The sequence below is a fragment of the Thamnophis sirtalis genome, unplaced genomic scaffold (genome assembly GCF_051295495.1).
Source record: "Thamnophis sirtalis isolate CommonGarterSnake01/CBP01778 unplaced genomic scaffold, rThaSir2_p1.2 scaffold_15, whole genome shotgun sequence".
NCBI classification, from domain to species: Eukaryota; Metazoa; Chordata; class Lepidosauria; order Squamata; family Natricidae; genus Thamnophis; species Thamnophis sirtalis.
In genome coordinates, this window is record NW_028261395.1 from 35,237,072 (window position 1) to 35,253,385 (window position 16,314).

The 16,314-nt window shown below is 43.4% G+C and overlaps 1 protein-coding gene across 1 annotated transcript in view; it reads right to left on the minus strand.

The window, feature by feature from the left end:
- The window catches only part of UNC5B (unc-5 netrin receptor B), a 250,789-nt gene that overhangs the window by 68,848 nt on the left and 165,627 nt on the right, over positions 1–16,314 (minus strand). The window contains exon 2 of the mRNA XM_087701872.1: positions 6,464–6,685. Within this exon, the coding sequence (XP_087557998.1) occupies positions 6,464–6,685 (222 nt within the window). The remainder of the gene's footprint in view (positions 1–6,463; positions 6,686–16,314) is intronic.

The following is a 16,314-nucleotide window of genomic DNA, read 5'->3' on the forward strand; positions in this document are numbered from 1 at the left end:
AGGCTTCCGACAGAGGTGAATTCCTACCGGTTCGGCCGACTAGGTAGTAACTCTACCTGCCACGTCCCCAAACCGGTTCTATCGGTGGAACCATAGGCGGCACCATCTTGTTTTTTGCTTCTGCGCATGCACAGAACCAATTTTTCCTGTAATGTGCATGCGTGCACGCGAAGCGCGTCCCTAAGCAAACTGGCAGTAGCAGCAGCTGGAACACATCCCTGGCTCCTGCATGTGGCCCTCCCAAGGTCTGTTTTCACTGGCCAAGGGTTGCAGGAGGCCATGGCAACTGAAAACGTAGCTCATTTTTGCTTGCAGAAGCACTGCAGGCCAGTCCTTCACTCTTTGTAGGGTGGCCCTGCAGGCCAGATCTAAATAGCCCGCAGGCCAGATCCAGCCCCTGGGCCTTGAGTTTGACACCTCTGCTATAAGCTAAAGAGGGTTTGAACTGGTAGGAGCTAATTATGTATTAGTTTGTTAAAATAAGTTATAGGCCACCTCTTGAGCAACTGTAGGCTACTTTGAAGAGGTCTCCGCTGAAAATCCAAGAAGATAAGAATCACTGAGGTTTAAGGGAAACAAGACATCTAACTTGGTTCCACCACAAAACCGCATTCGACTAAAGGGCGCTCGACGAAACCGCGTACCTGACGTCATCACAGCGCGACAACAGCGCGGAGAAAAAAGCACGCTGTAAACGCTAAACCTAAAATTAACCCCTAAACCTAAACCTAACCCCCCTAAACCTAATCCTAAACCTAACCCTAAACCTAACTCTTAACCTAACCCTAAACCTAACCCTAAACCTAACCCTTAACCTAACGCTAAACCTAATCCTAACCCTTAACCTAACCCTAACCCTAACCCTAACCCTTAACCTAACCCTAACCCTAACCCTTAACCTAACCCTAAACCTAACCCTAAACCTAACCCTTACCTTAACTTGAATCGGCTTGCTTTAAAAGCGCTATTTAAAGCGCCCTTCTTTCTCCGCGCTCGCTGTTGTCGCCCTGCTGATGACGTCAGCGACGCGGTTTAATCGGGCGCGCTTTAGTCGAGCGCGGTTTTGTCGTGCCACGATCTAACTTCACGGTTACATTAATAAGTTATTTACTTTGGTGCACAAGCTTTAGTTCGTCCCATTACAGAAAGTTGCTTGAATATAGCCATAAAATCCATAAAGACATTATAGAGAAAAAACTAGCTTTCAGATCAGATTCTTGGGTCCCTTACCTGTTATCTCTTGCCCATAAACAACTGACCATGCATCCCTCTTGTTTCGTCCTATTGTCTTAACAAATGTCTTATCTAGGAAAGAATTTTATCCTCCTCACTCTAAGACATGTTTTTCTTAACAGCCTCATGTTAAGTACTTTGTTGAAAAGTTTTCCTGAAGTAGCTGTGTATTAAGAGGTTAGTGCAATTAGTATGAAGAGTTATTCAGACAGTATAATACTGAAATCACAAATCTGTACAATTTTTTTTTTGGCATTATGATATAAATTCCAGGGTGGCTAAAAATTGATGTTTTTTTAAAAGTTAAAAATCTGATTTTTTAAAATTTAAATCAGATTTTTTAAAATTAAATTTATTTTAATAAAATGCTTTTGGAGTAAAAAATCTACCTAAATATAGTTTTCTATTTAAGATACATTAATAATTTAGTTTATTCAGCATGAAATGGTGCTTAGTTACTGTATATAACATATAAGGCTGTATATTGTGCAATATTGGGAATGTTAGTGAGTCAACAGCGGGTCAGAGGAGGAACTGCTGTGGGATAGAGAGATGACAGTTGTTCTTTAAAAATTATGATTTAAATCAAGTTGATTTAAACCAAGCATTTTACTAGTGATTTAAATCATGATTTAAATCATGATTTAAATCAAATCCACGCTGAAATTAACTAACATCTCCAAAACTGAGAACTTGTCTACTATGAGGATTATACACTTCTCCAATTTTGCAATGTAGCTCAGAGGTTTAAGACTGGATTTAAAAACATGGGTATTAAAAGTGTTACTTCAGGATGAACCATATTTAGAAATGCATTCTCTGTCATAGAATTCACTCCAAAATGGATGCTTTTGTGAGGCGTTATGCTCAAGATGGAAAGGTTAACGCCCTTCACCCAACGGCATGCTTAGCATCTTCGACACCTTCCCCCCTGCTTCTCTGCTGCTGTGAGCCAATTTGGTGTAACGGTTAAAGGCACCAGACTGGGAACTCAGAGACTGTGAGTTGTAATCCCGCCTTAGGCACAAAGCCAGCTGGTGATTTGGGGATAGTTACTCTCTCTTGGCCTTAGGAAGAAGACAATGGCAAACCACTTTAAAAACTGCAGCGGGAGGTTGCCAGGAGTCAAAAGTGACTTGAAGACACACTTTGTTCTTTCTAGCTGCTGTGCTGTTGAACATAAAACAGCTGACCGGCACACTGGCAGCAATCTGACTCCATGATTGCAGCTTGTTGTTGTTAGTCGCGAAGTCATGTCCGACCCATCGCAACCCCATGGACAACATTCCTTCCTGTCCTCTACCATCCTCTGGAGTCCATTTAAGCCCATGCCAACTGTTCTGGTGACTCCATTCAGCCACCTCATTCTCTGTTGTCCATTTCTTGTTTTGCCCTCAATATTTCCCAGAAATATTGGCTCTTCTTGAGGCTCTTCTTCAGTGAGTCCTTCCTTCTCATTAGGTGGCCAAAGTATTTGAGTTTCATCTTCAGGATCTGGCCTTCTAAAGAGCAGTCACGGTTGATCTCCTCTAGGATTGACCAGTTGGATCGCCTTGCAGTCCAAGGGATTTGCAGGAGTCTTCTCCAGCACCATAGTACAAAGGCAGGGGTGAGTTTCAACCGATTCGCGGCGGTCCCTGCGAACCGGTTGGTTGGCGAACTTCCGGGAACGGCGAAGGGCCCGCCCGCGCTCCTTACCCGGTTTTGACGAGTTCTGCGCTTCCACGCATGCGCAGGACGCATACAGCGCCTGCATGATCCTCCAGGAGCAGCTGGAGCATCACACAGACGCTAGTACGCATGCGTGTACTGCGCGCGTGCACGAGGACGCCGCCGGCCCCGTTCCAACCGAACCGGTTGGAACGGGGCGGGAAACCCACCCCTGTACAAAGGCCTCCATTCTTTGGCGCTCAGCCTTCTTTGTGGTCCAACTTTCACAGCTATACATTGCAACTGGGAAAACCGTAGCCTTGAATATACACACTTTTGTTGGCAGGGTGATGTCTCTGCTTTTTAGTACGCTGTCTAGATTTGCCATAGCTTTCCTCCCCAGGAGCAAGCGTCTTTGAATTTCTTGGCTGCAGTCCCCATCTGCGGTGATCTTGGAGCCCAGGAAAATAAAATGTGTCACTCCCTTCATTTCTTCCCCATCTATTTGCCAGGAATTGAGAGGGCCAGATGCCATGATCTTAGTTTTCTTAATGTGAGTTTCAAGCTAACTTTTGCACTCTCCTTCTTCACCCGCATCAAGAGGCTCTTTAGTTCCTCTTCACTTTCTGCTGTTAGAATGATATCATCTGCATATCTGAGGTTGTTGATATTTCTCCCGGCAATCTTAATTCCAACTTTTGACTCATCTCGCCCCGCCTTTCTCATGATGTGCTCTGCGTATAAGTTAAATAGGCAGGGCAAGAGGGAACAGCCTTGCTGGACTCCTTTCCCAATTTTAAACCAATCAGAGGTTCCGTGTCCAGTTCTCACTCTTGCTTCTTGACCCGCATATACGTTTTTCAAGAGACAAATAAGATGGTCTGATATTCCCATCTCTTTAAGAACTTGCCACAATTTGTTGTGATCCACACAATCAAAGGCTTTAGCATAGACCATTGTTTCTCAACCTTGGCAACTTGAAGATGTCCGGACTTCAACTTCCAGAATTCCCCAGCCAGCATTCGCTGGCTGGGGAATTCTGGGAGTTGAAGTCCGGACATCTTCAAGTTGCTAAGGTTGAGAAACACTGGCATAGACCATGAAGCAGAAGTAGATGTTTTTCTGGAATTCCTTAGCTTTCTCCATGATCCAGCGTATGTTGGCAATTTGATCTCTAGTTCTTCCGCATGCAGCTAGCCTCCTTGTTTTAACAGCATGCGCGCGCACACAGACACAAACATATACACACACAGTGTCTGCTTTTAGGGCAGATTGCCTCCCTGCCTCCACCCTTGTTACAAATGCCACTGACTTCATTAGAATAGTCTCTTCCTAATACTTGCCTTTCAAATGCATCAGATTAAATGTAAAAAACAACACCTTTCATTTGAGCTCAGCACCTGGTGACTGCATCTTTGCAGTTTATTTGGCAGATTTCAGAAAGTGATTTGCCACTGTGACTTTCTCAGTCTTGGCGATAGTCCTGGAGTTTCCAGGTACTCACCCAAGTATTAGCTAGCGTTGACCCTACTTAGCTTCCACGATCAGCCTTGTTTGCTTAGATACTACTGTATATTGTAACAGCAAGATGGAGGAAGCTGTATTAAAGGAATGCTAAACCAAGAATTATATTTGGTCCTATGGCTATTTTTATTTTTTATCCCCCTGTCTGTACCTCCTTCCCTGATTGAATTGTGAGCCGCCCTGAGTCCCCTTCGGGGAAAAGGGCAGCATATAAATGTAATAAATCAATCAAATCAATCAATCTACCTCTCGCTTGTATTAATAAGGTCACCACTCCAATTTGCCCTCTTGTTACTGATTCTTCATTTGGGATTAATCCCTTCAGGTAACAAAAGTAGATTTAACATACAAGCAGTCCTCATTTAGCAACTGCCCCATACAGCGACAGCTCAATTACAACAGTGATGAAAAAGTAACTCTGCTACCTTTCCTTACGTATATAGTCTTCAGTGGTGTGTAAAGCAAAGGACAGGGGAAGTAAGATTGTAAACACAATTGCGATATCACTTGGCAACCACTTAACAAATCAGTTGCAAATCTCAACTGGGGTTTCTAAACAAGATTATCTATTTGCTCATCTATCATCTATCCATCCATCCATCCATCCATCCATTATCTATCTGCCTGTCTGTCCGTCCGTCCGTCCGTCCATCCATCCATCCATCCATCCATCCATCCATCCATCCATCCATCCATCCATCCATCCATTATGTATGTATGTATGTCCGTCCATCCATCCATCCATCCATCCATCCATCCATCCATCCATCCATCCATCCATCCATCCATCCAGTATGTATATATGTATGTATGTACGTACATCCATCCATCTTCTATCTATCTATCTATCTATCTATCTATCTATCTATCTATCTATCTATCTATCTATCTATCTATCTATCTATCTATCCATCCATCCATCCATCCATCCATCCATTATCTATCTATCTATCTATCTATCTCCATCCATCCATCCATTATCTATCTATCCGTCCGTCCGTCCGTCCATCCATCCATTATGTGTGTATGTATGTATGTATGTCCGTCCATCCATCAATCCATCCATCTTCTATCTATCTATCTATCTATCTATCTATCTATCTATCTATCTATCTATCTATCTATCTATCTATCTATCTATCATCTAACTAACTAACTAACTAACTAACTAACTAACTAACTAACTATCCACAATTGGATCATCCAGGCCTTCCGCACAGCCCTCAAGAACTGGCTAGCCCGTCAGGTCTGGGGCTAAGCCTATTTTCGCCCCTCCCGAATGTTGAGTGAATGTTGAGTTTTATTGTTTAATTTATTTTTGTCCACATTTCTTTTTGCACTGTCCTACACTCCCTTTCCTTTGTGATTGTAAGCCACCCTGAGTCCCCTCAGGGAAAAGGGCGGCCTATAAATGCTCAATAAATCAAATCAAATCAAATTGTGTAACTATCATCATAGAAATCTGGTTTTTTCCCATGTTTGTGATTTTATAATTATTATCTTTTTTTAAAAAAAATGGGAACAAAAAGAACTGGATCAGGAATAGACTGATCTGTTTCATCTCAATGTATAGCTTCTGTACCAGCTTGTTCACTTTCTACTTTTGAAGGAATAATTTAGGCATCTTTTTATCTTTCAAGGAAGATTTGCAAAATACAGAGGTTTCTTTTAAGGGTCCCAAGATACATGTTCATAGCTGGCTAAAGAATGAATTGAGAATCTCCTCTAGAATATACCCAATTTCCCAACGGAGAAATTGTACAGGGGTTCAGCTGTTTTTCAGAGCAGCTTGCCCATCACTGCTGTTCCTCTCTTTGATGAACCTTTCATTAACTTTCATAGGAGCTTAATCTGAATCACACACACCCGAGGTCCCAAAGTTCTTAACTTCCACCAGTCTCACAGGACAAGAAGGAGACATCTTTAGAATCTGTCCACTTTAATTCTCTACCGCCAGAGAAGGCAAATCCACAAATTTTAAAAAGAGAGTGGGAGGTGGGGGAAAAAAAACCCTCAAACAGAATATAAGAAATGGACTAATTCACAAGTTCCTCACCAGTGACTTCGTCCAGGCTCTCTGCTGTGAGATGGTCATTCTGATTCACCCATTCTCCATTGCACTTGAAGTAGATCTGGGTGGCTGGGTTGGCTCTGCAGGTCAGCTCCACCGGCTTGTTCTTCACTATGTAGGCATCTTGTGGCTCCAAGAGGAAATTGGGGAGGGACTCTGCAGGTGCTGATGGGAAGGAATCTGGCAGTACATCTCCATACTCAACCCCTGTAGGAAGAGAGGAAAAAGAAAAACTTTTCTAGTTGCACTTAATAGTAATTTAATAGTAATTTAATAGTAAACTAATAGTAATAGTAATTTAATATTATTCAGCTATTGGTTCACCATTTTAAAACTGCATTTCTCAAACTCCGCAACTTCAAGCTCGGTGGACTTCAACTCCCAGAATTCCAACCTGAAGTCCATGTGGGAAATGAGAAATGTGCCTCCTGTCAGTCAACAGGAGTGCTCACTTACCACCACTTAGGAGCTGAGGACTTGGCAGCCCAAGGAAAAAGCAGCCAATAGTCAGCCATCAATACACCAATCAACCAATAGGAAGCTACAACCAATCACTATGCACTGTATTAAATACAACGCATAGAATAGCCCAAAGCACACGTTCCAGTAGAGCAGGGGTGTCAAACTTGATTTCACTGAGGGCCGCATCAGGGCTGTGTTTGACCTTGGGAGGGCCGGAGGGTGGGGCCAGCCCAACATCACTCATTAAGGCTCTGTTTTCAGCCATAAGGGCCTCCTGCAAAGGTGGGTTTTTGGCGATTTGGACCGGATCGGGTGAACCGGAAGTGGTGGTGATGGGAGGCTCCACCCACCCAGACGCTTCTGTGCATACGCGGAAGTGTTGTGCACGAGCACACCAGTGCACACAAACAAACCGGTAGTAAACCAATTGGAAACCCACCACAGGCCTCCTACAGCCCTCTGCTACCAAAAACGGAGCTGTGCATGGCTCTCCCAAGCTCTGTTTTCTCTGGCAGAGGCACTGGGTTCACCGACAAAAGGGCAAACGACAAAACCGCGCCCGACTAAACCGCGTCACTGATGTCATCAACAGGGCGACAACAGCGCGGAGAAAGAAGCACACTGTAAACCCTAAACCTAAACTTAACCCCTAACCCTAAACCTAACCCTAAACCTAACCCTAAACCTAACCCTAAACCTAACCCTTAAACTAATTCTAAACCTAACCCTAAACCTAACCCTTAACCTAACCCTAACCCTTAACCTAACCCTAAACCTCTCCCTAAAGCTAACCCTAAACCTAACCCTTACCTTAAGTTAAATCGGCTTTCTTTCAACGCGCTATTTAAAGCGCCCTTCTTTCTCCGCGCTGGCTGTTGTCGCCGCGTTGATGACGTCAGCAACGCGGTTTAGTCGGGCGCGGTTTTGTCGTTCGCCCTTTTGTCGGGTCACGGAGGCACTGCGGGCTCGTCTTTTGCAGTTTCCAGGGCAGCCCCACGGGCCACATCTAAGCACCCCATGGGCTGGATCTGGCCCACAGGCCTTGAGTTTAACACCCTTGCAATAGAGAGAAGTTCCCTGATGATGGGCTCGAGTAAGACTAAACTTCCGATCCCGGTGAACAACCCAGATTGGATCCTGCAGTAAAAATGGTTTTCTGATTCTTACCATCTCCGGTTTGAAATGTAATATGGTGCATGCTTGTTGTCTAATTTACACCAAGAACTAGTTCAAAAATAGTGGTAGACCAATCTTACACCAAGAAGTGAAAGCGAAGGAGAAAAAAGAACACTGTGTTCTCACAATTTATTTATTGTTTTGCTACTAGCAGACAAACCATACTTTTTATTAGACTGAAATCATTTTGGTCGGTCCCTTTTTTGCTTTAGACATCAAAACGTAAGTTATGAGTAAAGGCATATCCTTAATAGGTCTACAAATGGAAAAGTGCTAGAGCCAAACTTTATAAATTTATAAACTTTATAAAGCAAAGTTCTTGCTCAGAAATAAATTCCGTAGATCTTAATAAATCATAGTTACTCAAAGACGGAACTTGATAACATCCAAAGATTTACAGATGGCTTCAGACATTGCTCAGAGCTTTTCTTTTTCCTCCTCTTATCAATAGCGTGGGAGAATCACTCTACTGATATATAAAGTGCCTTGAATATTCTAAAGCACTCTGCAGATGTTAAACATCACTCTGACTCCCAAGTGTGGGCAGACTTTCTGTGCTACAGCTAGGAGATAACAGTGGCATGATAAAAGTGAAGTCAGATCGTCAGGTCTTGGAGTCAACAGACTATCTAGGATAGGGAGCCTTATTCCCAGCATGGAGTCCTGAAGAGAAAAATATGTTCAGGGGCTAAGGGAAAACAGGATCTCCTCATTCCATACATTCTGATCTCCAGGGGAAGGCAGCATTTATAATACAACTTGCTGATATCCTGGTGCTGCCCGGGTATTTATTTATCCCAACCCTCCTTCCGTGAATGTGGCCGCAATTTCTAATGTTGGATTTCCCCCCTTACCAGACGGAGCCCCCTTGTGGAGTACTGTGAAGCCGTTACCATGGCAACTCCACAGCGCTGTACAGTAGAAGCCATTTTAAGGCACAACAGGCTGTATCTTAACAGAACACACATCCCGAGACGGGCTAGGGGTGTCTTAACCCCACAGTATTTTTTCCAGAGAGCAAGTCATCTGTGTACCAAGTTTGGTTGAAAGTGCACCAATCCAGGAGAGATTTCTCCTATGGTTCAGTAGTTAAAGATGCTGAGCTTTCGCTGGAAAGGCCAGATTCAAGACCTGAGTGCCACACAACATGGTGAGGTACCTTTCTTCAACCTAGCAGTTCAAAAGCATGCAAATGCAAGTAGATAAATAGGTACCACTTCAATAGGAAGGTAACAGCATTCCAATGTGACTTGGTATATACCCACGCTGGCTACGTGACCACAGAAAGTGTTTTTGGACAATGCTGGCTCCCTTGCCTAAGCAATGGAGATCAGCATTGCCCCCAAGTGGCAACTGGACAGGGGAAACCTTTACCTTTAATCATCCTCAAGCATGAAAAAAAATAGGAATCAAGAGGTCACCATGATGTAAAAGCTTAATGCACTTTTCTTGCAAGGACTTGGTAAAAACTCTTAGCAGGTTTAGTAAGGCAGGCTTACTAGAGCTGTGGTGGGACAGTGGTTACAATGCAATACTGCAGGCTACCTCTGCTGCCTGCCGGCTGCCTGAAATTTGGCAGTTTGAATCTCACCAGGCTCAAGGTTGACTCAGCCTTCCATCCTTCCAAGGTGGGTAAAATGAGGAGCCAGATTGTTGGGTGCAATAGGCTGATTCTGTAAGTTAGAGAGGGCTGCAAAGCAGTTTGAAGGGGTGTATAAGTCTAAGTGCTATTGCTATTAAAGGCAGCAATAGAACCCTATGAAATCATCAGAAAAGCTTGTCACTGCTGGCCACAAATCAGGATAGCTTTTTCTTGGAGACTTTAGGAATCGCCATGGAGCAGACCCAAAGCAGTCCGAGATGCCTCCTGAGCAAACCTCTCTCTCTCAGAAAATGTATACACACCGCCATTTAAAATCCATTTAGGGAAATTGACTTTCCATTTCCATTTTAACACAGCACTAGGGAAAGCAGTAGGACATTTGTCATAATCCATTAACTGCTCTTTTGGAAACACCAAATTAAGCTCCAAACTAATCTCTGTGTTTTGCGTGCCACGCACACATGTGCCCCTTAGTTTCTCTGCTCTCTGCTGCTGCCAGGTGTCCCCCCACCTCCCCCTTAATTTCATTTTCAGCTCTATAATTTTCTCTCAACCGTACCAATTATACAAGGGTGGGTGGGGGGGACTGGTAATTGAGGCACACAATGCCCTCCTGGTGCGCCCTTGTGAAGCCGCTGCACAACAGCAGCCCAGAGTGGAATGGTAAGAGCAAAAAGCTTAAATCCAGACAAGACAGTCTTATGATGAATGGGGCTTTTCTGGAGCTAAATTGAAAATGCTTGCCCAAGATCATTAGGAAGAATAAAATACCCCCTTCAATATGGGTCCCAGAGCTAATAGAGATAAAGTGGTCATTACGGTTTAGCCTTCGAAATGGGCTGTGGTTTGAATAGAAGCAAAATCATCATCATCATTATTTAATCATCATTATCAACATATCATCATCATCATCATCATCGCAGTAGATTCCCCCCCCCCATGGTCTTTCAACCTCGATTTGTAAAATTGCAGTATCTTATGTTCTCCAGTTGATTTTCATGAATACAGGTGTCTCCAGAAGTTGCCACACCAATTACCCTTGCCTCGCTCCCCATAATAGCAAGAGTGGTATATTATCCTCGAAGTGCCTAGGAGTTCGAATTCTGAAACAAACCCAAATTGATTATCTCTGCATGTGATCCCAGGAGCTTTTGCGCATGCTGCAGTAAAAGCCAATTTTCCTACAGTATTTAAAACTGGACAACTTTTGCAACTCTATCAATAGATTTAGTATTATTTGAGCGACTTTATTACAATTCCAGTATATTGATCTACAGTTTCGTTCCTGATTTTCTATGAAATGCTTGGTGGAGGGCCAAAAGGATTCACTTAAAATTTAGACATTTTGAACTCTCCAGACTTAATGCTATGAATCTTAGAAAAGGTTACTCTAATAGGAACAGCTTACATTTTATAGCAACTCCTCCTTGAAACTTTGGCTTGGATTAGAATAAATGAAATAAACATCTGTGATATGAATTTGGTCAAACAGAATAAGAATACGGAAGGCAAATGCACACATACACATGGACGGACAAAATCCATCCTTTTAATTTTTTTGTTCACTTTATAAAGTACTACCTTTGTCTGGGTCAATGGTTGGCAACTATGACAATTTTACGACCTGTTGACTTCAACTTTCAGAATTCCTAAACCAGCACAGCTGGCTCATAAATTCTGTGAGTTGATAAAGGTCATAAAGTTGCAATAATTGTCCATCCCTGCTCTGGATGATGTTCTCTTCCAGATATATATTTTGGAGTATGACATGCGAGGTATAAGGTAGCCTAGCAGTTAAGATGTTGGAGTTGGTCAACTGGAAAGTTGGTGGTTCAAGACCCAAGTACCACATGATATTTCTGTCAATCTAGCAGTTTGAAAAGCATGCAAATGCAAGTAGATAAATAGGTACCACTTCGGTGGCGAATAGTCATACTGGCCACAGGACCATGGAAGCATTTTCAGACAATGCTGGTTCCCTGGGCTAGGAAAAAAAGATGAGCACCATCCCCTAAAGTTGGACAAGATTGGACAGGGGAAACCATTATCTTTTTATAACATGTGAACCAGAAGTGGTATTCAGCAGGTTCTGACTAGTTCTGGAGAACTGGTAGCGGTAATTTTGAGTAGTTTGGAGAACCGGTAAATACCACCTCTGACTGGCCCCACCCCCCATCTATTCTCTGCCTCCCGAGTTCCAGCTGATTGGGAGGGAATAGGGATTTTGCAGTATCCTTCCCCTGGAGTGGGAAGGAATGGAGATTTTACAGTATCCTTCCCCTGGAATGGGAAGGAATGGAGATTTTACAGTATCCTTCCCCCAGAGTGGGGAGGGAATGGAGATTTTGCAATATCCTTCCCCCAGGAGTGGAGAGGGAATGGAGATTTTCAGTATCCTTCCCTTGGAGTGGGGAAGGAATGGAGGTTTTATAGTATCCTTCCCCTGCCACACCCACCAAGCCATGCCCACAGAAACAGTGGTAATATTTTTTTGAATCCCACCACTGATGTGAAAAAAACTCAGGGAAAACCATGTTTCAGTTATTCTGCAAAAAAATTTGGGGAAGGTATATGATTTTCTCCCTGACAGGGGTTGCCACTGCTACCATCATAGTGACAGAATAGCTGTTATCTAAGTTCTAGGTTCTAAACCTTCTAAGTTGCCCCTATGACATGGAATCCATTGCACTACACATAGGGGAAGAGATGGTTGAAATATTGTACTCTCGTGGGAAGTATTGAACACTAGGGAGGCAAGCTACAACTCAACCCCAAAAGCTGGCATTACAGACCCTTCTCTATCCACCATCTCCCTGACAGCAAGGCAGAAACACAGATAAGGCACATAAATATTGATTGCTCTCTCCACTGCCTCTCATTCATCTGCCTGTGGAAAAAAAAAAAGCATTTATGTTCCATGCTTGAGCTGCAGGCTGTTTTTATGACTTTGTTTTACAGCTTTAATGCCAGGATCATTTATAAAGCAGGTTTGTATATAAAGAATGTAAACATTAGAAATCCATTAGTCTCTTAAAGTGTGTCTGGCAAAGTTCTCTCCCCCCCCCACTCCAAGTCGCTTCCCTCCCACCTCCCATTTGGTAATCTTTATGTCCTCTCTCCGGCAGGGCCAGGAGGAATTTCAAAAGATTACAAGTACTTAAAGATATATTATCCTTGGCCACGGATGTTATACTGGCCTGAAGCTACCAATTACATTTTTCATTGCTGTTTGCTTTGCTTTATTTTTATTTTTGCTGAAGTGCTTGTGTGTTTGCAAACCAAACTTCTGATTTGAGACCCAAGGACTCGGAGCTCACGGCACAACACTTTGCAATTGGGAAGTGTGTGCTCTGTTGTTACGGAAGGGACCTCTGGAGTGGAGTATCATTCATATTTCAGCTCGTAGCAACTCCAGAGGACACTTAAGCTATGGCTTAAGGATCTCTTAGAACTTAGAATAACAGTTGCAAGGGCCCTTGGAGGTCTTCTAGTCCAACCTCTGCTCAAGCAGGAGACCTTATACCAAGAGTGTCAAACTCGATTCCATTGAGAACCACATCAGGGTTGTGTTTGATCTCAAGGGAGGGGGGGGCATGGCCAGGATGGACGTGGCCACCTCAGCATCACTCATCTTTTTTGAGCATTCCATTCCATATGCATAATGTACACCCTTCATTTCAGAACAGCCTTGTTCAATCAACTTTTCTAGTAGCCAGTCTGGTCTCGCAGAACAAAATACATGTAGGAAGTTAGCACCCACCCCTCTCCTAGAAAAATGAAATATCCTGGGAAATATTAAAAAGGCGGAATATTAGATTTCCCTGGATCAGAAATGGAGAAACATGTTTTTAGGCAGGAAGCAGACTCATGCTCAATAGCCCCTACCTTTGTCAATGGGCCATTAAAAGGCCAGTCTATTCTACATAACAAAGATCTCCCCCTTCAGCTCCAGGATGAGATGGGATTAAGGCATGCTAGTATTAGCCCTTTACCCATCTCACCACAGGGCACCTGGGAAGAAGCAATGCTCAACCAAACCTGGACTCAAAACACAGCCTAGAGAGTTGCCCCTGCATGGCCCCATGGGAGTCTGACAACCAATCAGAATACAAGCTCAGGTTCAAAGCCCAGAGAGGGTATAAAACCAGGGACTGTCAGCATCTCACTCTCTTTTCTTCTTTACCCAACATCTGGAAGTATGTGATCCCCCCTTTCTGTTCAGGAGCTCAAGCCACGGGATCCTGTCCACCATTAAACCATCTTTCCAAGCAGCCTCCATGTTTCCAGTGTCTTTTCCCCCCCCACTTGGAACTGAACCCAGAAAGACATTTCCTCCAACATGCATAAACAATTAGCTTGGAACTTCAAGATGACCATGGCAATTCCTATTATAGGCAGCTGCCCCTTATCTTATTTCCACCGTCCCATGACATAAGGCTTTTAACCTCATCTCTATTCAATCCATATTGTGCCTTCATTTTATTAAACATTTCTCTGAGTTGGGGTGTGGGAAGTTATCATCCAGCCCTCTCCCAGAAAAATGAAATATCCTAGGAAATATTGAAAAGGCAGAATATTTCTCTGGATGTGAAAAGAAACATGTTTTAAAAGACAGAATAGTTGCCTATAGCTTTCTGCCCATCCCCAGCTAATGGGCCATTAAGATGGCCCGGCTAGCCCACTTTACATAATAAAGACTTCTCCTCACTGCAGCTGTAGGGGGAAGGGATATTATTACTCAACTGACCACAAGGCATCTGAGAACTCATCACAGCCTAGAGAGTAGCCCCCTGCATGGCACCATGGGAGTTTGATAACCAGTCAGAATACATTTCTTACACAGGAACAGGAAACAGAGAGGTGGGACTAAACAGGGTATAAAAAGCCTAGCAAGCCCCTTCCCCCAGCCCTTCTCTTCTTCTCCATCAACATTGAAACATGTGATCACCTTTTCTGGTCAGGGCTCAAGCCATGTGGCCCTGTCCAACAATAAACCATCTTTCCAAGCAGCCTCCATGTCTCCAGTGTCTTCTTCCCCACTTGGAGCTGAACCCAGAAGGACATTTCTTTCAACAGGGGGTCAGCCAATGAAACTGAACAGGGAAGGAAACGTTCAAGAGCATGATGGCATGTTCTTAGCTATTACCGAAAGCTAGTGATGCCTTCTGCTAAATCTGCCTAAACCTCTAGTTCTCTACAGAGTGATGTCTTTGCTCATAACCAACACCCTCTGAGAAGAGAGTCTGAATCATCAGAACGTTGAAGAAATGACAAAGGCTGGATGTTGCACATTTGAAGGACAAAAATTCAAAGACAGCGATAGATGTATTAATATTGACTGGCTACCAAAATGTTTCCTCCCATGTTATAAAGCAAGAGGAGGTCACGGGAACGAAAGGAAGACAAGGCACAAGAGATGCTCCTTTTCTTTGTGCTGTCTAATGTTTCAAGTGCCGAAAGCTGCTGAGTGCTTTTACTTGCTCCTCATTGTGTTCCTTTGTTTTTGAAATACGATCTACCAATTTTGTCTTCTCCTGCTGGGAGACCAGCATGAAACCCATTAACTCATACAGCCATTGGGGCAACAAGGTGAGTTTTTCTTGAACACTTTGATCGCCAAGCCCCAACTTGCCTTCAAATGTAAGAACTTAACTCTTGTGTTGACAGTACATGGCAGGGAGACAAATCTCACACATGCTTCCACAATACGTGACTGTAAACTGTTAGCATGAATAGTCCATTCACTTATTCAGCTTTATGGCAGGGGAGCCACTTTTGAACAACTTAATAAGCACATTCTTCTTCTGCGGGAGCGTCAGAAATTCACCCTTAATCTAAAGAAAATTGAAGCACCCTTACTGCTTCTTTGCTGATTATAATTGGGGCTATCTGGTCACACAAAGTTGAGAGGGTTTTAGAGAGGAGAAAATCACCAATGAGTCAGGGCTCATTTAGAGAAAATTGCATGCTTGTGGATTTTTGCCCAAATTACTTTTCCCTCTTGGTGATCAGAATCCATCTCTAGCCTTTCTGTTCATCCAAAAATTCACTTAGTGACTTTAGGAAAAAAAACAAAAACAGGCACCTAACCTGACCCTCAGGGTTTCTAAGATTTTCTTCCAGAGTATAGAAATTTTTTGGAAGCAACTATATATTTGTGAGCTTGTGTTTTAGAACCCTGTATCTCCAGCTGGCCAATACTAGGAATGTGAAAATTCGAAAAGGAATTTGAATTTAAAGTCAGGAAAGTTATACATAGTACGGAGACTCAAGACAATCAAAGGACGCATGTAGCATTAATTGGAACTGCTTCAGAGGTGGTATTCAGCCGGTTTGGATGAGTTTGGCCGAACCAGTAGTGGAAATCGTGGGTGGGTCCAGGCCAGTGGTGGGATTCAGCCAGTTCGCACCTATTCGGGAGAATCGGTTGTTAACTTTCTAAGCAGTTTGGAGAATCGGTTGTTGGAAGAAATCTCCTTTTGGTTTTTTCAACCTTTACAGGGCTAATCCTGTAAGGAAGGCAGGAAGGAAACATTCTGGTGTTGCTTCTAGCCTAATCTTTATTGCCCTGCTTACAGAAACTGCCTCTCTGGTT